At 41.6% G+C, this 22,927-nt stretch overlaps 1 protein-coding gene across 1 annotated transcript in view; it reads right to left on the bottom strand.

The window, feature by feature from the left end:
* SLC9A9 (solute carrier family 9 member A9) overlaps positions 1-22,927 on the bottom strand; it is a 491,595-nt gene that overhangs the window by 314,715 nt on the left and 153,953 nt on the right. The window contains exon 7 of the mRNA XM_019503549.1: positions 674-812. Within this exon, the coding sequence (XP_019359094.1) occupies positions 674-812 (139 nt within the window). The remainder of the gene's footprint in view (positions 1-673; positions 813-22,927) is intronic.

The following is a 22,927-nucleotide window of genomic DNA, read 5'->3' as shown; positions in this document are numbered from 1 at the left end:
ACAGGAGTTTTGTAATCTGTGCTGGGCTACCTCTTACTTACAGGATCAGACTCTGCAATTAAAAACTTTATTATATGAGTTTTCCAGAGACTGAGAGCTCTGTGAAAGATGTGAGCTCAGTCTTCAAAGCAAGGATACACCATACATCACCCTCCAAGCTATGTCTGATCCAGAGATGGCACTGCCAGTTTCAACTGAATCTTTGACTGAAGGACTCATGAGCATGACAGTTTTGGGGGTGGGGGTGTGGGATTGTTGATCTGAGATAAAACTCTGGAGAGTATCCAAATAAAGGATTAGAGGCCCTGTCCTGCACCACCAGCTCATAGTAATAGTCCTTATTCACCTGAGCAGTTTTGAGTGAAATTAGGTGAATAACGAACGCTATAGGAGCCAGCACAGGATTTGAGGCCAGAATTTCAGCTGGTGAAAGTCAGCTTTGCTGCACTGAAATCAGTGGAGCTGTGCCAATTTATACTGTCTGAGAATCTGGCTCTCTTTTTACAGAAGCTCTTCAAACACATAGACAAGCTTAAAGCAAATATGGTCAATCTTAAAATCACGTAGGCAGCCTTGGAAGCTCTTTTCCAGGCAAGCTTCTTTTCTTTTCTTTTCTTTTCTTTTCTTTTCTTTTCTTTTCTTTTCTTTTCACAAAACAAACAATAAAGGATATCAGAGCTGTGACAACAGCGTAGGAGGACCCCATGGCAAACGATCCAGCAAAGATCCCTAGGAAATTCCCCACGGATTGGAAGAAAGCAGCAGCATCAAATGCATTAGGATTCTCCTTGGGACTGTAAATTGATATAGAACTGAAAAGAAGACAAGGGGGTGAGGAGATAATGAATTCAATGACACTGCAACAGTACTGGAATCAAGAGTTAAAATAACCATTTTGTAGGGAATAGACAACATTGTAGGGACCCACAATATGAGAGGATATTTTCATATTTTGTTGAAATACAAAACTAAAGGAATGGAAATTGGGGGAGAGGGCTTATTTTCAAGGTAATACCTTGAAGTAGTTTGCTGCCAGCCAGTAAACATTTTTATACTAGAAGTGTCATAAAGAATATTGTTTCCAAGCCAACCAAACATTAAAACATGATAGGTGTATAAGGAATCTGCAGGGAAGATAGATAACTTTGAATTATTTATTGGCCATATGTCTTCAGAGTTGTTATATATTCAGAAATATTCCTGATAAAAAGTGCAGTTTTATGGCAAAGGCACAAATGGGCAATACAAATCACAGCAGTATGTACCAAATCTTCAGTAGCGATCTTGTCATAAACCACATAGTAGCTCTCTTCTCTGGTGTAAAGTTTCGTAAACAGAACTGAAAGCATGTCAACAGCCTTACTGAATATGAAACATCAGGGAAAAACAAAATGAATGTTTTCCCACAGAAAGAAACTTCTGCAGTTGCCAGAGGTCATATTTTATATCCACTGTCTGACTGTAGCCATCAAGAATGGTATTGTATGGGAAATTATGCTACCAATGGGAAGGCCATATACTTAAACATTTGTGAGGGTATCAGCTTTGCTATTTGCTAATACTGACTTGATGCCCAGAATGCTAATAATGCTGCCAAGTGTGAATGCATTTCTGCTTGTTGTAATATTAAAATTAACAGATGCACAGTAGCCCCAAGCTTCTGAAATACTAACTAAACAACATTTTGGATTTTTGTGGTTCTGTTGCTTTCAACACTGGAGGTCTTTTATGTTTTCTGTCAAAGAAAACCAAGTGAGTTTGGCATTGGATTCTAGAAAGACGTTTGCATTGCTGGGAAATGATTAGTGTTTTAAACATTAAAAATTCAGGTTTTTTTAAATCAGGTTGAATATTGTATGCTTATGAATTGTAAATGTACCATCTCTACAAACTGTTATCTGACATCCAGAGATCAGATGGAAGAGATTCTGTATTTTTAGAAGCACTGCATTCATTTATATATCTCCAAATATTGAGCAAATACCTGGAAATAGACCACTCTCTTTCAGATCTAAGCATTTGGGTAGCCAAGGATGTATAGAAAGGGAAGGGAACACAAAAATAAGAAAATCTGAAAAAGTACCAGATTCTCTGTGACAAGTTCAGCACTTTTTGGAATCCTAAAGTCTTTTCTGTTTATTTAAGCACGCATAACATGCCCATCACAATGTCCATTGGCAGCAAGAGATTATACAGGAAACAGATAGTGATATATGTTTTGGGAGTGCTGTGCGTATAGTAATTGAGGCTCACAGCATTCTAGTGAGGCAGTGAAGCAAAAATTACAATCCCAGAGCCAAAATCTAATATTTATACTCGGGCTGTTCACTTTACTTCAAAAATAGTTAAATTCAGAGGCATGATTTGTCAAAAGGTAAGTAAATTGAGTAAGTTTAGCAGACTCTGGCCCTAAAATATTATGTTTAATAAAAAGTATTTGGCTTTCGACATTTCCAGTTAGCTCTCAACCTCTGGCTATTTGATACCAGAAAGCAGACAGAGGGACTACTTCTCTTGCTTTCTTTTATTTTGTGAATGATTCCCACCTTTGGTCCATCTAACTGCTGAGATAGTATCCACAATAACAACAGGGATTATAATAAAACTGTGAAACTATCATTCTTGAAGTGAGAGAAAAGGGACATTTATGAATGGAGATCTTATCAGCTGTCATAATGTAAGTCAACAAACACATTTGGTAATGATTTTTTGTGTATCTAAAAATGATTTTAGTTTAGTTGGTTATGTGTTGAAGGAGGCATTCAATTAACCAGAAATATTATAGTTAACACTTTCTGTCTCTTTTAGACAACAGAAGTACCCCATTTTTATCCATTATTTATCTCAAGTCAGTAAAAATAGACTGCAGCTTCCCATAGCTGTTGCTTAGTTAATTATGAATAAGGAATTGATCTTTTATGTCACTAAGTTTTCAGTGGTGAATTCAACCAGATCAATCTGGCAACTAGCTTGAGATCATCAAGGAAAGATAATGCAATATATATAATGCTGCCCAGCACAAAGAATACCTGATGTTAAAAGCCATGAGAACTGTATGAAAAAAAAACTGATATAGGAGGAGATTGCAGCAACTAAACTTCATTTATAACCATTCAAATTTTGTATGAATCATGCAGGCCTCATGACACAAAAAAGAGCAACTTGGTTTAAAATAATGTACAAAGAATATTAAGGTTTTGTCATAAATTAAATGAGCATTAACATAGGGGAGGGAAAAACCCATCTTTGCTATTTTAGAGGGATCTGGCAGACTTCAGTAGTACCCAGAAAGAGAAGCAGTTCTGTTTTTCTTTATGGTAAAAGGATAGACACAGAAAGCCTATCACAAACTCAGAGAAACAAAACACACTCCCATGCTTGGCTTATCTTTATCACTGAAATGAAAACAAACCTTTGAGATCAATAATATTAGGTCCTAATGACATTGCCCAAGAAATGTGTGCTTGCAATTATTTCAGGCAAGAATTCCTTGCCAAGTACTTTTGTGGGCCTGGAGTGTTCACAATCAAATAGGTTTTATAAATTTGCTGCTTTGTTAAACATTTTCTTTGCCAATATATCTTCTTATACATAACAAATGGAGCTGTTGTGATCACTGTATCTTCTTTGTGACTGCTCATTTCAAGGCTCTAGTACAGTGTTTCTCAATTTTTTTTCATTCAAGGCACTCCACATTGGACTCAAGACATCTCTTCATAACTTTTGTGAAGTGAGTGGCACCAATTAAAAAAACTAATTTATATACAGTATTGCATTGTTTACCTCCTTGCAGAGGGGATGGGCAGTGGGGGTGGGGCATTGGCTAAGCAGGGACAAGCCTGAGCCTGATCTTATTTCCTCAGACCTAGCGAAACCCTCCAAAGGATCTGGTAGCATCTCAGGATTCTGCTACCACATTGTTGAGGATCACCGCTCTAGAAAACAGATGTTGGCTGCTAAACAATGTAAGATTCAGATTCCCAGGCTTACTGACATCTTGTAAAGGTCCATTTCATCACTGTATTTCATTGCCAGGAATGTTTTTTTTTCTGATATTCTTTCTAAATATTCCATTACTTAAACCACTAAATGGTTCATCGCTCCCTTTAGGATTTACAACCTTGCCACATAGTGTAGAGTTATCATATAAATCAAAGGCATTGTTTAAGGCAACTTCTTTGTGTTTAACTGTTTTACCATTTCCTGATAGAAAAGTCACTCTGCACTAAGATGCTGCAAAGTGAACATTCTATCCTGAGTGAGTTTATTCACTGACAAAAATAAAGTAATTATAGCTTCATTGGGCAATAACACTTTCTGCACTATATAATCCCAAACCACATGGGCTTTTTAGCCACCATAGCACATGTAGGGAACTACATGTAGGCTACACATCTCTAGGGTGCCAGTGCAGCTGCTGGCATGAGGAAGCAGGTGTGAGCTGGCTCCAGATGCTTGGGACAGTTGAAAAGGATAATTAGTTGGCCCATGAGAATTAAAAAGCTCCCAGCCAGTGCAACAAGAGACACTGAGTGAGGGAGAGAAGGGAACACCATGCCAGGGTGTCTCCTTTCCAGGACTGGCAGAAGGACTAACGGAAGGAGAAGCCAGAGGGTTGTGAGGCTGGAGGTGGCAGCCCAAGCCATGAGATTCTTCCCGGGTCCAAGGGAAACTAAGAAACTGGGAGTGCTGGAGCAAAACTGACTGAAAGCAAAGAGGCTGGAGTTCATGGCGGCAGCACCAAGCCCAGACACTCTAGCTGGTTTGGAACAGACTGAAGAGGGTCAGATAACCCTTCTGATTTGTGTCTTTACTTTACTGTTTGTTTATGTGATTCCAGCTGGAAGGAAATTTGCCCCAGGGAAATAAGGACAGTAAACAGAGCTAAATCTGATTTCCCAACCTGCTACACATGGTGGAGAATACACATAATTTAAAGCAGACTCCAGCAGCATGTGAAAGTGAACTTAGCCACAGAGGCACCAAAAGGAAAAGCAGTGTGCAGCTGTTAAAGTGACAGGGGAAGAAGTGAAAACTATGGAGGAAACATAGCTAATACAGTTCTTGACCCAGTAGCAAGTTGATGTTAGTGAGAAAGCCCAGAAATAGGAGGTGAAAGTCCATCAGATGATGAATCTGCAACTTCAACAGGCTGATGCAACTACTGCCAGCCATAACTTGTTGGAAAAGGCCATGTTGATGTTCCACCATCTAAATATAGAGGACAGAAAACTTCAGAGGCAAATCACGGAAGCAAGCGCAGCAGAGGCTGGTCAAGCACCTATCCACCCAGGGGTCAGAATACCCTAGAGCCAGGAGTAAAGCAGTGGTAGAGGCTGATCACACAGGGAATCTGGAGTGAACTTTTAAAGGCATAGCTCCTTGTAGATGAGGTGGGTGAATGTTCAGACCATCTACATTGGGAACTGGAGGTTGAATGCCAAAGCCATGAGCAAGCTGAGGCCGAAGGGGCTTCCTTTAAGCAACAGATACAGATGGGAAGCAAAGAAGGCAAAATCTAGGAACTTAGATGCCTGTTAGCAGCTGAAGCAGAAAGAAACAAAGATATAAAGCAGCTAATTGAGGCAGAATTAAAATGGGGCCAAAATCAGAAGGAAAAGCTGTGAGCACTGTAAGAGAAAGCAATCTCTGCTACTTCTAAAACTGGGGAAAAGGACTTTGCCAGAAGAACTGAAGGCACTAACAATTTGGGAGGGGTAGAAAATCAGAAGACCATCATAACAGCCCTAAAGAAACAGGTGGACATGCAAAATAAGCACCAATAAAAACTACAGCAAAGAGTGCAGGACTGGCAAGCAAAGTACATCCAAAGTGAGCAGCTCTTGTCTTTGCTACAAGAAGAACCAGCTAGTGTACAGGCTTTTGTGGAGGATCTGATGTTAATATATTATCTGTATGATCAGGACCAGAGGTGGAAGAATGACAGTGTATTGCAAGACCAGCTCACTCAGCTCCAAGAAGAGAACATCAGGCTAACAGAGGAGAACTGCATGATTAAGGAAAAGGCAAGCCATGAACCATAGGAGTTCGAGGCAGAGCTTAGCCAATGGAGAAAGAGAGAGGCCCAAGACCTGAAGCAGACTGAGAGGAGGACCTCAAATCCTTCGACATGGCTGCCATCAGAACCTCAGCTTGCACCTGATAGTGGGAGACCAGAGTCCCAGATGGCATCCAATGACAGGGACTCAGCCCAGGAACAAATGGACACTTGAACCTCACTGCCAAAGGATAGGCTCCCTAGAGGGAAGGAAGGTGGTCTCATGGCCAGGGGTCATGGCCAGGGGGCAAAGACAGGCCCCTGGACAACTATGTGGACTCCTCCCCCAGGGTTTGCATCCCCTGGTGAGGTGAGAAGGGATGCAGAACATCTGGGAAAACCAAGAGTCTGCTAGGGAAGAAAAGACCCACAGGAACCCAGGCCAGCTAATACAAGGCCTGGTCGACTCAGTACTATGGTGTTCGTGAGGAATCTTTGCTTCGGGTTCAACTGGCAAAAGCTGAAACAGGCACTCCAGGTGGTTGGGATGGTGAGACATGCTGACATTTGGAAGAACAGAAAAAGGAAGAGCTGAGGCAGGGGACTGTAAATTTTGATCACCCAAGGGAATCTGTGCAGGCAACAGCCACACTAAATGGGCAATTACTGTGAGGCAGGTCCATCAGGGTGATGCTGGGTAGAAAGATGGTCCCTGGCAGAGACAGCCAAATGGGGGGCCGCAACTGCCTTGGGACCTGAGATACTTTGGAATAAGAGCTGGTCCAGGAGGAAACCCTGGGGTGGCTGGGGAGTCATGTGACTAAAAGGAGCAGGGCTTGGATTCATATAGGCCCAGGGCCAGAGCAAGGGCAGTCAGTGGTGCCCACAGGTTGCACAGAGAAAAGGTTCTGGGTAACATGACTGTGGGAGGGCAACTGGTACACCAGACGGTGGACCAGCTGACCTGGGGACATGGAGTGGAAGACTTATGTTTTATTTATGTGATATTATTGATAATCTGTGGGCTTGTTTTTGTTTTTGTTTTTTTTAAATATATGTTGTGGTTATGTAATGGGGAGGTTTGGAGGCTACAATGGGTGCCTGCAGGGGTGGTGGGGGGGAGAGCACCATGTGACGGTGGGTGCCAAAGGGAGCCCAGAGCTTGAGGGCACATTAATCAGAGAACAGCTTTGCCCTGGGCAAGGGGTGCACAGGAGAGCTGTGGCACTGAAGCCATCAATGTTTGGGTCAAAGCCCCAAAAGGTCAAAACCAGGGCCAGGAGACTCAGAATCAGGGAAAGACTGAGTAAGAAGGGATGGCTAGAGCTGAGGAAAGCAATAGCAATGGCCCAAACCAGGACAGCTAAGGCCAGAACCTGAGGCCTGAAGCTGTCAAAGCTAAGGCCAGAGTCAGAGAAAGATGGAGTGGGGGATGGACATCTAAAGCTGAAGGAGGTGATACCTGTGGCCTAAGATGGGAGAAGCTAAGGCCAAAGCCCAAGAAGGGTGAAATTATTAAGTGTAAACATCTGCAAGGCATCTGCGTGGCTAAGAATAAACATCTGTGAGGCATGGGTGTGGCAGAAGAGAATGGAATCCAGGACAGAAATAAGCCTTTAAGGCAGCTAGACTGTGGACAGACTAGGAGGGTCCTACCTAGTGCCTGAGGGGGATAAAGATATAGAAGAGGGGTCCCCTCTTGGTGGGGGTCTGTGTGAAGGGTGTTGCATGCAGGCTGTACATCTCTGGGGCAACAGTGCAGCTGGAATGAAGAAACAGGTGCTAGCTGACACCAGAGAGTTGGGACAGCTGATAAGGATAATTAGCTGGCCCATGGGAGTTAAAAATCTCCAAGAAAGTGCAACAGGAGAGACTGAGTGAGGGGGAGAAAGAAGTACCACACTAGGGTGCCTTCCTTCCAGGTCTGGCAGAAGGACTAATGGAAGGAGAAACTGGAGGGCTACAAGGCTGAAGATGGCAGCCTAAGCCAGGAGACTATCCCCAGGTCCAAGGGAAATTAAGAAACTGGGAGTGCTGGAGTGAAATGGACTTAGAGCAAAGAGGCTGGAGCTAGCGGTGGCATCAAGCCCAGGTACTGTAGCTGGTCTGGAAAAGACCACAGGGAATGAGAGTGCTTCCAGGTGCAGCAGCCCGGAGCCAGCTCTGGGCTGTCCTGTGTCTCCACTGCATCATTGCTGCCTCTGGGCTGTCCCACGGGGCAGCAGTAGCAGCAGAGCAGACACAGGGCAGCCTGGTGCCAGCTCCAGGTGGCTGCACCTGGAAGCACTGGCAGTGGGAAGGGGAGGGGCTTTTCCCCTTCTGAGCAGGTGTTGCTGTCTCGCTGCCACTGCTCAGTCAGATGGGGGAGCCCGGGAAGGGGCTCACGCTGCTGGACATTATGATGGGCTGCTACTCCAACCAAGGTCCCTCCACAGCCAGCCTATAGGGCCCCTTGGGGAGGGCAGGGATGGATGGAGTTATCCCCCTTCCCTCTGTCCTTCCGCAGAAGGAACAGCAGGGACCTATTCCACTGCAGTGAGCCAGTCTCCCCTCTACCCTGGCTGCCATTAGGGATAGAAGTGAAAATAACACCCCCTCCCTGCCCCCTCTGCCTTCAGGACCGTGGTGCCCGGTGCTGCAGCAGGAGTGGGGAGGAGCTGGCAGACCTGGCTCACATACCTGCTGGTGGGACAGGGAAGGGGGAATTAAACCTCTCTCTGGCCAGACCTCTGCCTGTGCGTGTCCCTACTCTGACTGGGGAACAGAGGGGTGGGACTAGTCTGGCTGTGCTGGAGCAGAGAGCTCATCCCAGAGAGCATGCCAGGATGCTGGGGGGGGTGTCCGGTTTATCTTAAACCAGCAAGAGGTCTGGGACAGACAATGCATAAACTGGTTTGAGCCAAATCAGTTAAGTCTGATACATTCACCAAGGTTTATCTTAAACCGATTTTGGTCATTCTGAAACTGGTTTATGTGCACAGAATGTCTGCTCTGTTACAAGTTTAAACCAGTTTCTGATCACTTAAACTGGTTATTTGTAATGTCTGTCCCTAGCCCTATAGGGAGTGAAATACTAGTTCTACTGAATCGGTGGCAATTCATCCAATGATTTCAATGAGGACAGGTTTTCACCTTTATGTTTTATCTTTTTTATCCTGTATCCTTTTTCCTTGTTTTATCCTTTTTTTCCTTTATCATTTATCCTTTTTCCTTTATCCTTTATACTCAATGGTGAGTATATCCTGAACGTTTACCCCCAAGCTATTTATTTAATTCAAAAGCCAAATCTTACTAGATAACACCTTACTGTCTAACCGTGGTTCCTTTTCCTTGCAAGACGGCTCTAAGAGTGGTCTGCATGAGACCTATTTCTCCTAGTCAGCTTTCTCTTTCTGATGCCAAGGAGTGACCTGCACTAGCCCAAAACCATACGCAAGAGACTGTAAATGTAACTTTATTATTTATATTTCAAACAAGATTTGTAAGTATTTAAGTTCTGCTAATTCTTAAACTAGTACTGAAGCAAAATAGAAACTTTTAGTTTCTAATAGAGGGCTGGATTAAAGTTAAATGTAAGCCAGGGAAAAAGAGAAATTAGAAACCTTTTTCTTAGGTTGGCAAACAAAGTGATCTAATGAAGCAGCTATGTTTTAACCCACCCGCAGCATAAAGTTAAGGGTGATTACAAAGAAGGCAAGTCTATAAAGGTGGGATGAAATCTCACCCACAGTCAGAATGGCTGCAACTATGACATTTAACCCTTCCACCTCAATTTTCCCATCTAGAAGACTGAGTTAATAATACTTGGCTAACTACAACACTTCACAAAGGAGTTGTAAGGGTTAGCTGGTGTATATCCAGTGCTTTCAACATGTGAATTGGTATGTATTGATGATACTAAACTATTCCATATTTCCTGTCTTCCAGTGTTCTCAATGAAGTTTTTTTTGAAGCACTTACAAAATATTGGCCATCTGCCAATGGATATATTATTAAAGAAGTATGTATTATTCTTAAAGAAGGATACATACAATGTGTAGATGGTGCATAAATATTGTATACATTTGGATGGCATCTCTTTCAAGAGAGAAAAGGGAATTCACAATGCGTCTCAAATATGGCCCTGATCACCTTGCTTGTTTCTCGTTCTTGCTTTCCTTTCATCTGTTCTGATATTCTTAGACTGAATGTTCTGCAGGTCAAGAATGTATTTTTTTCTATGGTGTTATATAACAATTAGTACTACAGAATCCACAGCACTGCACGAAGACTTTGAGTGCTATAGAAGGAAAAAATAAAACAGTAATAAATCTTTTAAACTAAAAACTAAATGGTTTATTCCTCATGTCCCTACTTATCTCCAAATTTATTCATGACGGACCATATTTCTACCATAAGAATTTTCTGACCTGAGTTGGGTAAAATGTTGGTGTGTTTGTTTTTTTTTTAAAAGTAATCTAAGCCATTTGAGCATACATTTGTCAGGATGTCATAAAAGTTTTCTGAGGAGAACACTGTAGATGAGATTAAATCTTGCATTCAACCTTTTATTCCTGATTAGGCCCATCTTGCCTAGAGCTAGTATGACAGTATCAAATAAAGAGCTGTTAATCAATTGCAAGCGACAGTACTGCATAAAGAAGCCCCAATTTTAAATAAGCCAAAATGAGTGACGCTTGCTGCAGTTTGGCTGTTAAAAAAAACAACATGATGCAGAAAATTTACTGCAGTACATGAACCAGAATATGCTACAAAGAGCAGAGGATTTCTAATAAAGTAGAACAGGTGATAAGCAACAATGTCAGACAATACCGATAGGGTTTCATTTCTATACAGATTCAAGAGATTCTCTTTTTATATCATACTATAAACTAGGCTATAACTAAAAAATGGTATTAATGAACAGGTGCGTGTTTCTCAGTTTCATTTACATCCTTATTTTTAGCTACAGATCTATGTGACAAGTATGGCAAGAAAAGCTTATGATCTCAGGAATGGAATATTTGTTTCTATTTGCTAGGTTAAATGACTCTGTTAATCATCAGCCCTTTTTTTTGTTGTATTTCATGACACACATATTTGGCAAAAAAGTATATTAAGGAGAGCATGGAATCACACCTGACATTACAGGAAAGAACCAGAAAAGCAAGAACAGTGCATTAAATCAGAAGGGACCTGCTGTTGATACGTAATTTAAGAAGCACGTGGAGATTTTATCATTCCCAAAGAAAAATATGATGAGATGGTAAAAATAAAAATCTACTTCTCCAGAGTTCAAGGTTGTATTTAAGATGGAAGCTGGAAAGTTCTCTTTCTCAAAATATTTTTTTTGCAAATATAGGTAGCACACACTGATATGTTATTAAAATGTGGGCTTTACAGATAAACATCTAAACTCAAACAGTTTTTTATATAATTTTTAACTATGTAATTTCTCCTTGATGCTGCAGTAAAATAATATAAACCACCTTAAAGGTGTTGAAGCAAATACAGCAACAAAATCATCATTCATGCTAGTTTCCTGCAATGTAGTCTCGGCACCCAAAGTTGAGTTTGAAAGTGCATAGGTCTCACCAGATACCAACACCTACTTTTAACAAACAACATAACACTGTAAGCCATTAAAGTCTAGCAACCTCCCTGCTTCTCACAAAAAAACATCTTAAGCTACTAATGCCTGTGGAGCTGAACTGAGGTAGGACATGTGCTTTCCAACCTCAAGCCAACAAAAGCAGATGAGATGTAGACACTAGATTTGCTATCCATAATGGGCAATGAGGAGAAATTCTAGTTCAGGCATATATTATGTCCAGCAAAAGCAGCCAATTGCATTGGCTGTAGAGATTGATTTTGGCAGTTTTCCTCTGAAGGACCTGTTCTCTACGTATCTAAGTGGGGATTTAGGGAATCAAACACTCTATTTAGGTGAATTACAAATGTTTAAGCCGCTGGTAAAACAAACAAACAAACAAACAAAACACACAGCAGATTGCGGAAAAAATACATTAAAAGAATATAGAAAGTATTCAATTAAATTTCCTTGATTATACAAAACCTTTTCCCCACCACTTGGCTCTTGACATTTGGAAGTGTTTATAGACTTAAGACTGCAAAAGAGCTTTAAAAAAGCTGGATTTCTCTCTCTTGGACATCTAGAACTTGCTGTTCATATGTAAGCAAGAAGTTTAAGTCAGGCTACTGATAACACTCAGCTGGTTGGCAGTTCATTCACCTCCCTTTTCCTCCACATATCCAAAAGTGCATTCTCCTTGACAGTCTAAACACTGTAGCCATAATCCAACTGAACTCCAAGGTCAAATCAGGAGCCATTCCCAGCACAATCCTAAATTTTTAATTTGAGGAAAGGAGGCAACTACTATAGATTAGTAGCCATTTTCAAAGCTATTATCTGACTATGGTCAGTTTCAGTTCCCTTTTTTTTTGTCAGAAGAACATTTTTTCTTATTTATTGGGGTTTTTAGCCCATTTGGGGACATTAATTTCTTCCAGGGTGGCTTTTAAGAAGCATTTTGATCACTTATTTCTGGTTACCATGCACTGCAGTAGCAGGTAAAACTTTTACAATTCGTAGAAATTTCCCTAAAGCATCTGTGTTGCTCACTGCAAGCTGGCAAGCTAAAAGGCAGCTTCCACAGCAACATTTATCATGGACAGGTAATCCTGTCACAGGCATAATGGAAATCACTACTTTGATCATTTACCACCAAAACCAACACCTGTATGAAAAAATGAACTTTTTGTTAGAGTTTCACTTGCTGCAAAAATCACTTTATTGAGGAAAAAAGAGAAAGAGTCAGATGCACCGGTAAACTCAAGTTGCTTTGGACTATCCCAGTGACTTAGAACAGCCACAAATGTGGCTTAACTGGCTGCAAAAGTAAATTTATGGAGGGCTGCAAAGCATCAGCAGCATTTAGGGAAGGATGTTCTTCATGTGGGGCCAAGAAATCAACTAACCTGGATTGAATGAAAAGAACTTCAGTCTTCATTTTTGGCATGGTACTGATAAATACCTTCCAAATTTGGTAAATACTGTTTTTGTGTGGTAGTCCATGGTGCAAATGCCAAAAGATTCTTTTAGTTGTACTGAAGTGATGCTGTTGCTGTGATGGTCCAGGACATATTCAAGAGGCAAGAACTCTTGTGGGCAGCACTGTACCTAGACTCCTGGTGGCCCCAGATGAATTTTTAGTATTGGGCCCTCCTTTTCCAGAGATAATGATAATAATAATTAAAAAATTACCATTTTCGGGCCCCCTTTCTGTTCTGACCCCAGGTGGCTGCCTAGTTTGCTATGTCTGGCTCTGCTTGTGCAGGATATATTTTGCTGCACCAACTACATGGTTGGGATAGATGCAGAAAAGCTTTCAGGTACCACAGTATCCTATCATGGAGATCTGAGGAAGGGTACTGTGATACCTAAAAACTTGTCTATGGCTGTGTACAACCGTTTGTTTCTAGTGGTATAAAATTTCCACCACTAGAAATTACTCTAGGATAGGAAGCAATTCAGGCATTTGGCCTTCAATTGCCTCCTCACCCTTGCTCCTCACACCTTTGTGAGGCCAGGGTGAACATGGGCTGCTCCTGTTCACCCATTCCTGGGGGGGCTGTAGTAAGACAGCAAAGCCCCACAAGAATTCTTGCCTCTCTTTAAAGATTCTTTTGAAATTTGCCATGCTGCCAGGTGATGCTGAGAAGTACTACAAAATCAGAGTATATCACTGTATAATCCTGCTGCAGCACAGTGAATGCCATTGAGCAAGAACATTCTGGAGCAGTGATCCTAGAGTATTGGATTAGGTTGATTCTGCTAAAATTTGTGTCTTTGAACATGTTATGCATCAGTTATTCGTGGAAGTTTTCAAACCAAAGTTCCAAGAAATGAATGAAATTCTTTGCTTCTCTCTTCATATATGCACTGTCATAATAACAGTACATTTTTAATGGAAATTTAAACAAATGAAATGAAATATGAAGGCTGAAAAAGTGCTTGTGCTGGTAGGAGGGTCAAAAAAGGGAGGAATCGGAGACACCTGCATATATTCACGTTCTTACAGAGTACCTCCAGATTTGCTATGCTACATATCCTCAGAAGGGGTCTCTTGTATATCTTTTCTCCTAAAGACCCCTCAGAAATAATAAGCCTCTATAGGTATAGACAGAAATGGCAATTTTTTGCCTGATCTACCCACAAAAAACAGTTTATAGCTATGACCAGACACAAGTGCACAGCTGCAAACACCTTAAAATGGCAGACTGGGAGAAACTCTGACCCCTCCTTGCATGAGGTATCAGATAAAGATGTTATAAAATGTAGTCTTTTGTAACTTGTGTCTGCAGAGCTCCCAGACTGTCTCCTGTTGTTGTTTTCAGAAGGGGAGGGGGGAAAGGGAGCAGAGGGAGTTCAGTTTGAGGGCTTTTCAGTCCCTCCTGCAGGGTGGGGCAGGTGTGGGCTCCACACCCCAAGGTGGGGGGCTCCAATTCACTCACCCCACCCTTCAGGACCTACTGGGGATCCCCAAGAATAAGCTCCCTCCGCTGCTTTTCCCCTCTCCCATTCTGAAAACAGGGAGCACTGGCAGAGAGCCCTGGCCATTGCTATGGGAACCTGTCTGCAGGTTCCCAGGGGCAGCTAGATTCCTGTCTTCCATGGAACCAACAGTGAACTTCTGTGTGGTCTGGGGCAATGTAACTCAGAACACTTCGTAAAAATCGCTCTGGGTTGTAGCTGGGAGCCGCACTTCTGTCTGCACTCTGGGAGGCTGAAAACCAAATCTTAGCTGTGTTTTAAAAGAGTTATTCTCCTGAGGGAGATAACGTGGCAACTTCCTTCAGCCCTTCCCTTCCTTCTCCTCGGGAGGTGGCACACATTCATAGTGCTGTACCATTTTGATCACTGTATTTTAGGGACAAACCAACCCATTTTCATTTTGGGCAGCAAGATATTCTGATGAACAGCAACAATTGCACTCTTTGTTAAGGGCAATCAACTTAATACTCATAGTGGAATCATCTTTCAGTATCTCAGGCATGGAATAAGAATGTTTCTGAACTCAAATGAAGGCTAATGTTATTGTATTTCATTCCTTCTTGAAACTTTACTTGTGTTTATACTAGTCCTTTTCTGAAGAAAATTTCTTTTCAGGAAGACTATTTTACATCTCTGAAAGGAATGAAACACATGAGCAGACAAACAGATGGCAGGATGGTAGTTTATCTGTGACTATATGCTGAGCCATTTCCCATCTTAGACTGTCTCTTTACTGAATGGGCTGATCTTATTGAATTACATGTCATTCAGAGCTTTCTGTGCCCAAGTCTATAATTCTGGTTCATTTGGATATTTGAGTCGTCATGCAATCTTAGCCCTGCATTTGCATTATTGGAAAAAAAAACCCTACATGAAAGGTAGTTGAAGCAGCTTGAGATCTACCCATCCTTTCAGGAAGATATTACTGTAGCACTTGACAGGATACATGGAGTGGGAAGGAAGCAGACAGATCCAAACCATGAAAACAACACCCCCCCCCAGGAACAATTAACGAAAATATAGAATAAAAAAGGAACAGGAGTAATGTAATGAGCCTGACTTCCCCTCAGCTTTGCAGCTTTCACTGTCATTTATGCCTCTGCAAAACAGGCACAAAGCCCTTTCAGATTAGAATGGCAGCAATAGACACCCTCCCCTTGCACAGGTGTAAATGACCATACAAGGTACAAATCAGTGAAGAAAGAGGCCATTAGAATTAACATGCTCAGCAAAAACAGAACAAAGGAAAAATATGCCTCCCATCAACATCCTAAGGAGGTGACGGAAACACATCTCTACTTGTCATCTGAAACAAACCTATTGTGTCAGTTCATGCTATTTAAACAAAACACGACAGGCAGGGCATATTTGGTGGATTATAGTAGCTTGAGTGCTTTCTGAGGCATGGTGCTGAATGTTGTCTGTCTTCAGCCACCCTAGAAGTGCAATAATCCCCCAGAATACTAAAATTATTAGCATTCTCCTTCTCCTAAGGAAGGGCACCTGAAAGCTTGCAAATAAAGAATATTTTTTGCAACTATCTAGTTGATCTAATAAAAGATATTGCCTCTACCAAGAATTCTGACTGCTTTGTCTGTAGACCTACATTGCTAAAACCTGTATCCCTGAAACACAGAAGATATTGTAATAAGCCATTTTGAAATGAAAACTTCATAATTTTTACAGAAAAGCAGCAAAATTCAACATCCTGAGACCTGGAGGCTAGCATGCCTGCTCTAGCCTTTTATTTGAGCCAAATTTGCATACCTGCAGAACAACCTCTACACAACAGAACTACCTTAGCCAAGAGAAACATTCCATTGACCACCTCTCCTGCTCAATTTAAAACATCTTACCAAGCAAGAAGCAAAATTCAACATCCTGCTTGCCATCAGACACCTTTGAGATAAACAGACTACTTCAACTTTTATTTGAGCCTAATATGCATAAAATGAACTTTTCCACCTATGGGAACTTACAACATACTTCAATTCTCCTATGCAATATGAATATTGTAAGTATTTCATTTATACCTGGCAGAATTTTACAATCTTTGCATTCTCCTTCACCTGACAAATGGTGCGTGAGCCCAAAAGCTTGCAAATAAAGATTTTTTTTGCAACTATCTAGTTGGTCTAACAAAAGATATCTCCTCTACCAAGAGTTCTGGAAATTATTAGCTACTGTCACAAAATGGAAATGGCAAAAAAAAGGGCAGAAAGGATCTACCATTGCATTAGCAGGGTTTAGGCTGTTGAAGCTTAAGTGAGATAAATATAATATCATTAGAAGCCAATCAAAATGGTTACAACAAAAGGAGAATCAAGCATAATTATCATGACTATTATTTATTCAGCTACTGAAGGATAAAATAGAAAAGTTCTAGCTGCATCTAGGGTTCCAAAGCCACCATGCACTAATACGATCTTAGGCTCAAGAAGTGCTGTTTTGCTGTGTTGTTGGCAACTTTGTTAGGGGTTGATTTGCCCAATTGCTCCCTAATTCGACTTTATAGTACTGTATGTCCTTACATATAGGATGTACGAGATGCTATTATCACAAAATCATTTGGGTCCAAAGTACCTAGTACTTGCTGTGGCCAATTGTCCAGTCTCTCATTCTGTGTTTATATACTGCCTAGGACAATGGGGTCCCATTTCATGGTTGGAGCCTCCAGCAGAAACTGTTACACAAATAATAAACAATACCAGCTTGTGTTTTGCTCTCTGTGAATAAGAGAGATTATAGAAAAGGTTCTTATTTGTATTGATGTATGATGTATTAATATATTCATAACAGCATTTGACACAATGACTCCCTTAAATCCTAAACTTGACACTTGAGCTTGGTTGCTGGATAACAAGCTATAGCAGCTTTACATATTTTCTCCATTGCTTTGCTGTCACACGCACTGAGGGGGCAAGGGATGGACTGGGATCCTGATACTACAGAGCTGCTACCAGGCCACCATGATAGTTGTGTATTTCTTTGGAGATACTCATCTGTGCTGATTTTTTTCACTCTCTCTGGGACATCACCAGACCTGACTGAAGACTGCAAACTGTCAGGTCCAGAAGACTTCAGGGGTGGAGCCCTGGAGCGTATAAAAGGAGCTGCATGCGCAGCACAAGGGAGATAAGTCCGGGATGGAGAATAGAGAAGAGTGGGGCTTAGAAGAGCTGAGGAGAGCTGCTCAGCAGGGTGAAGCAGTAGCCCAGGAAAAGCCCCTGAAGACTTCCATCAGCGGGGAGCAGTGGACGGCTCCAGTGGTTAGGCTTTCCATGCGCAGCACAGTGCATAGTGTCCAGACCCTGGTAGCTGTGCGAGGCAGCTTAGGTCTGCAACCTCTGGCATGCAGCTAGAGACACGGTGCACAGGCCAGTGCACGAAGCAGGATCTTTGGAACCCCTGGGGCAGCTCAGGTCCCCAACCCCCAGCATGAGGCTGGTAGCTCAATGCAGGAGGGTGAGAGACCCTGGGAGCTGCTTAAGGTGGCTCAGGACAGCAGCTTGGTGCAGACGATGCTGCCCAGAGGGTCCAGGAGCAGACAGAGCCCTGGTGCTACACAAGGCTGTCCGGGCTTCCAACCCCTAGCACAAATCAAAGCGCCCACTACACGCAGCGGTGCATGTGGCCCTAAGCCAGGCCGGCGGCAGCAGAGTTGGGCAGCAGGAAAGCCTGGCGGGGAACACAGGAGAACAGGAGGCAACCCTCAAGGACTGTGGAGTAGTAAGTTACCCTGGAGAGAGGGTCCCAACAGGGGAGGGACCCCCCAGGGTTGCAAAGGGGCATCATATGGGCCGCTCCTGGGTGATAGCAGGGGAGCTTAGCAGTCTTTGGGGTCTCCTGCTCCTTTTCTTTCCCCCCACATCCTTTCCTCTAGTGGTACCTTGGGAGTGGGGCCCCTGCCCTAGAGGGTATCCAGGTAGTCTAAGGATTGCTGGTTATATTTGTAGACTATGCCTTATAGTTTATGTGAATAAGTTGAAGCAACAGTTTGTATATTAATAGAGTTACAAGGTTGCCCGATCAATATCCTTTGTTCTGGGTTGTTCTATTGTTCATCTGTATTTTTAAATAATAATTGGTTTTGTGTGCGTGCGTGTATGTTTATACACACACACACACACACACACACACACACACACACACACATACATATATACCTATATACCTAAATACATACATATATATATACACACAGACACATACATACATATATAAAAAATGGTATAGGGTTTATTGTTTTGTAAATTTGTACATTACATATATAATTTATGTCCTTACCCTTTAATGGTTTTGTTGTAATAACAAATTTGTATATAGTTAAGTAATTGATTGACTGGGTCTGTCTCTACAGGGGATGGAGGTGGCCTCTGGGTTGTTGTGTCCCTCCGCAGCACACTGCCCTGCCAATAATTCCCTGAATTGGAGAGAGAAGTACAAACCCATGTATACCCGGGCTCCATACACATGCTCAGACATAGAACTGCCTTGTTAAAAACTTGTTTTATGATTAAGACTGAGGCAGTACATGGGCATGTACTCTGTACATTATGAATGTGCCATTGATGGGTTAACGTTTCTGATGTTCTTCAGCTTAATATTGTTTATTTCTATTAAAGGTGATCAGGCTGGTTGCAAATTACTTCACTTAGCAACACAGCAAGACTTGCCTGCTTAGCAACTAGAGGGATCAAAGTTCAACATGGTAAATGAAGCGTCACCATTTATTGGGATTTTGCTATTTTAAAAAGTACAAGATGTTTAGGGCAGCTGCAGAGCATGTACTTATAGTTCACAATGCGTTATACTGCATGTTTAACTGCACTGTAATAAAAAAAAAAGAATGACATTTGTTCAATGCGTTCACATAACTACATGCTTACAAAGTACTCTTCCTACAGTAATGTTCCCTTCTTTTCGTGTAATGCCTTTTCCCTAATTAGCCCTCCACTGCCCTTGTACTTTGGCATAGGCACCATTGGACTGACTTTATTTATGTGTAATTCCATCTGTTTTTGAGGAGGGCAAAGATGGAGGACACCTTGGGCCAGCAACAGTGAAATGACTGGTTCTGGGGCACCTGGGCAATGAGGAATAAAGGACTAGATGTGACCTTCTGGTCACTTCACTAGAAGTACCATGTTAGATAATCCTGCCAAAAAAATGATCAAATTCCATCTTAAAACCAGTTGGATTCTGGGCCTCACTACTCTTATAGGAAAGTTTTTTCAGAATGTTACTGGTCTGATGGTTAGAAACCATTAGATAATTTCTAATCCAAATTAAATCATGTCTGGTTAATATTGTGTTAATACAATACATAATCTGTTAATATTGGCCAAGATCGGTCTTTAGCTTACTAGTTATTTCCCCCACCCTGCTGTATATTCCTTTGCTATATTTGCAGTCGGCAATCATATCCCCCCAAGCCTTTGTTTTTTTCTAGGGAAAATAAGACAAGGTTATTTAGAAGGGGATTTGAGTTGAAGTAAAAACAGAAATTGGTAACTACACATATGCTTTAATGTTTTACTTGTGTATTGTTTGTTTCTTGACTGTAAGATCTTCATCTACTAGCACTTGCCTTCTAGGGAGCAGAAACCGAGGCACAGAGGATGCATCTACACATGCATAAATGTGCTTTTACTAATGCTCATTTAATTTAGTACCTCCAGTATAAGGTACTAAATAAATGCGTATTAGGCTGAGCTAATATGCAGGAGCGCAAGCACATACCTTTCTTTAGTGACACTTAATGTACATTATATCCTATTCAGCTGTGCATTAGCGTATTAGCATTTTTTGTGCTGCTTTAATGCACAATAGAACAGGCTACTGTGCAGTAAAGTGAATGTGTAGATACACCCAGAGAAACTGATACCCAAAATCATGCAAGAAATCTAGAGTGGAATAAAGAACTAACCCAATTCTCACAAGTCCTGGGCTGATATCCCAACCATTGGACCATCCTTTTGTAGTCCTGATCCTGGCCTTTTAATGATATTACAATATAAAGAATTAATAACAAGCAGATCCACCAGTACAGTGGTGCACATAATAAGAACTTGGTAATATATTTTTCCTTAAATGTGTATTTATGTTTCAGAGGCAAGAATTTTTGTGGGTAATATCTTTTATTGAACCAACTGTATGGTTGGGATAAAGTTAGTCAAACTTTCAAATGCAAGGCATTCTTTGTAAGGTGTATTGTATATTTTGCAATTTTAATAGCATTTAAATCATTTGTTTTTCTCTGTTGCTTTTCATGCTCCAAAGACAACTCCTAGGAACAAGAAATTTTTTGATTCTGGGAAAGAGCAAATTACTGCAAGCCATCAGTCTTCTATGATTTCTGTATAATCTGTGCTCTACTCAAATTAGAAATGGATATCCCTTCTTATAGTACTGAGTGCAAAACTGGTGCAAATCATAATCATAGTTTGAGCACCTATGCTCAAGAAGCACAGGGAATCCTCCACTCAGCAGCTTAAAGTAGTCAGGGAACTAGGTGAAGATTTATTATTGTCACTTACTGAAAATGTCCCTTCTTTTATGCATGTGTTGGAGTGATGTTGTAGTAGCTGCGATGATCCAGAAATTATGCAAGAGGCAAGAATTTTTGTGGGTATCAAATGCTTTGCATTCAAAAGCTTAACTTCTTCCCAGCCATGCAGTTGGTCTAATAAAAGATATAACTCATAAAAATCCTTTCTGCTTCTTTTACACTGCCAATATCAATTTAGGGTTATGAACAATACACCCAAGTTGAGGGTTTTTATTGAAAAAGAAGAACTTGCTATTGGTGACATGGATTTACTTGTTGGCTATGAAGCTGTGGCAAGCTTTGGAGACACTCCTACAGTTCCAGTGTTATTCATGCATGACACTTTCCTATCTGTGCCAAGGTGGCTTTATATCTTTGTCTTCTCCTTACCAGCAACGAGAGGTAGTACAATAAGACATAACTAACTACAAAGATCTAGAGTGCAAAGAGGGGTATACCAGACCACAGCAAGGACAGACCAACAGGTATGTCTGATGGAATCAGTAGGAGAGATTAGTGAGAGGATGGGTGGCCTTCAACAAACCTTTCCCTTTCCCTTAAAGGTCGCTGCATGGCTTGAGGAAGAAACAACTGGTAACTGGCTTGAAGCAGTTCAACCATCCTTACCTTTTTTAGTGTCTGCACTTTCACAAATAAATGTGCCATTTATCTTTGTCAATTGAATGCCAGCTCCCTGATGATAAAATGATGGTTACTTACACTGAAAGGTACAAGTTAGGGCACTTCAGCAGATTACCATTAAATGACTATGATTTACTGTTGTTCTGCTCAAACAGTCTAGATAAGAGATTGGATCAAATTGTACTCTTGCACTGATGTAAATATGGAGCAACTCCTCTGCTGATTTACATAAAATTATTCTGAATTTACACTTGTATAACTAAAGGTAGAATTTGGCCCAAGCACTTCAAGGAAGTTGGCTAGTAGTGAGCAAAGCAGCAGCTTTTTACTAATGGGATGCTGAGTAGAGATTGAGTGGAAGCAGTTTGTCAGTCTGCATTGAGTCCACTGTACACTATCATTTCTCTTCATAAAGTATCACTGCTTGTTCAGGAAAGAAACAGTACTGAGCTATAAGTAACTGCATTAGGACCTTGTTATACCTTATGCTGTGAGCCGCACAAATGTTGATCAGCTCAGTGTTAGCTTGGAATTTGGAGAAGTCACACTTTCAAGTGGCTCAGCTGTGGGGAATGGTCACACCATAATGGAATAGGAGCCAGGCTGTGTGGATTAAGAGATAATCCTGCCCTGGAGTGGTGTAACTTTGAGCTGCATAATGAGTCTTTTAAGCCAGCGTTTCTCAATCTGTGGGTCGTGACCCAAAAGTGGGTCACAAGAATATATGAAAGGGTCGTGAACAAACTTTAAAAATGGAGCAACAAACTTTAAAAATGGGTTCTCCTTTAAAGGAGAAAAATGTGGGAAACCATAGCTTTTCCCTTGGAGTATGGCAGAGTTCTAGCCTGCAAGGGGCTGCTTGGGGCCTCCCATACCCCCCACATACCCCATACACTGCCCCACATACTGGGGGGATTGGCCTGGGGTTGGGGGCAGCAGGTCGGGAGTGAGGGGCACTGGATATGGGCTGGCCATCAATGTTTACAAATGGATCCTGGTGCAAAAAAGTTTAAGAACTACTGTTTTAAGCAACTTCAGTGTTAATAGGTGGACAATCCAGGGGTTAAGACCTCTAAGAGCTGTCCAAAATTACCATGTAATAAGGCCCTTACAGTGAGCAACTTCCAGATAATACTCCCTCTACAGAACTGAATCACTGTAACCCTGTAGCAGAACTCAATCT

This window comes from Gavialis gangeticus, unplaced genomic scaffold (genome assembly GCF_001723915.1).
Source record: "Gavialis gangeticus isolate Ggan-Ray unplaced genomic scaffold, GavGan_comp1, whole genome shotgun sequence".
Taxonomy (NCBI): Eukaryota; Metazoa; Chordata; order Crocodylia; family Gavialidae; genus Gavialis; species Gavialis gangeticus.
The sequence above is the reverse complement of the archived record's forward strand: the minus strand, read 5'-3'. Positions and strand labels throughout refer to the sequence as shown.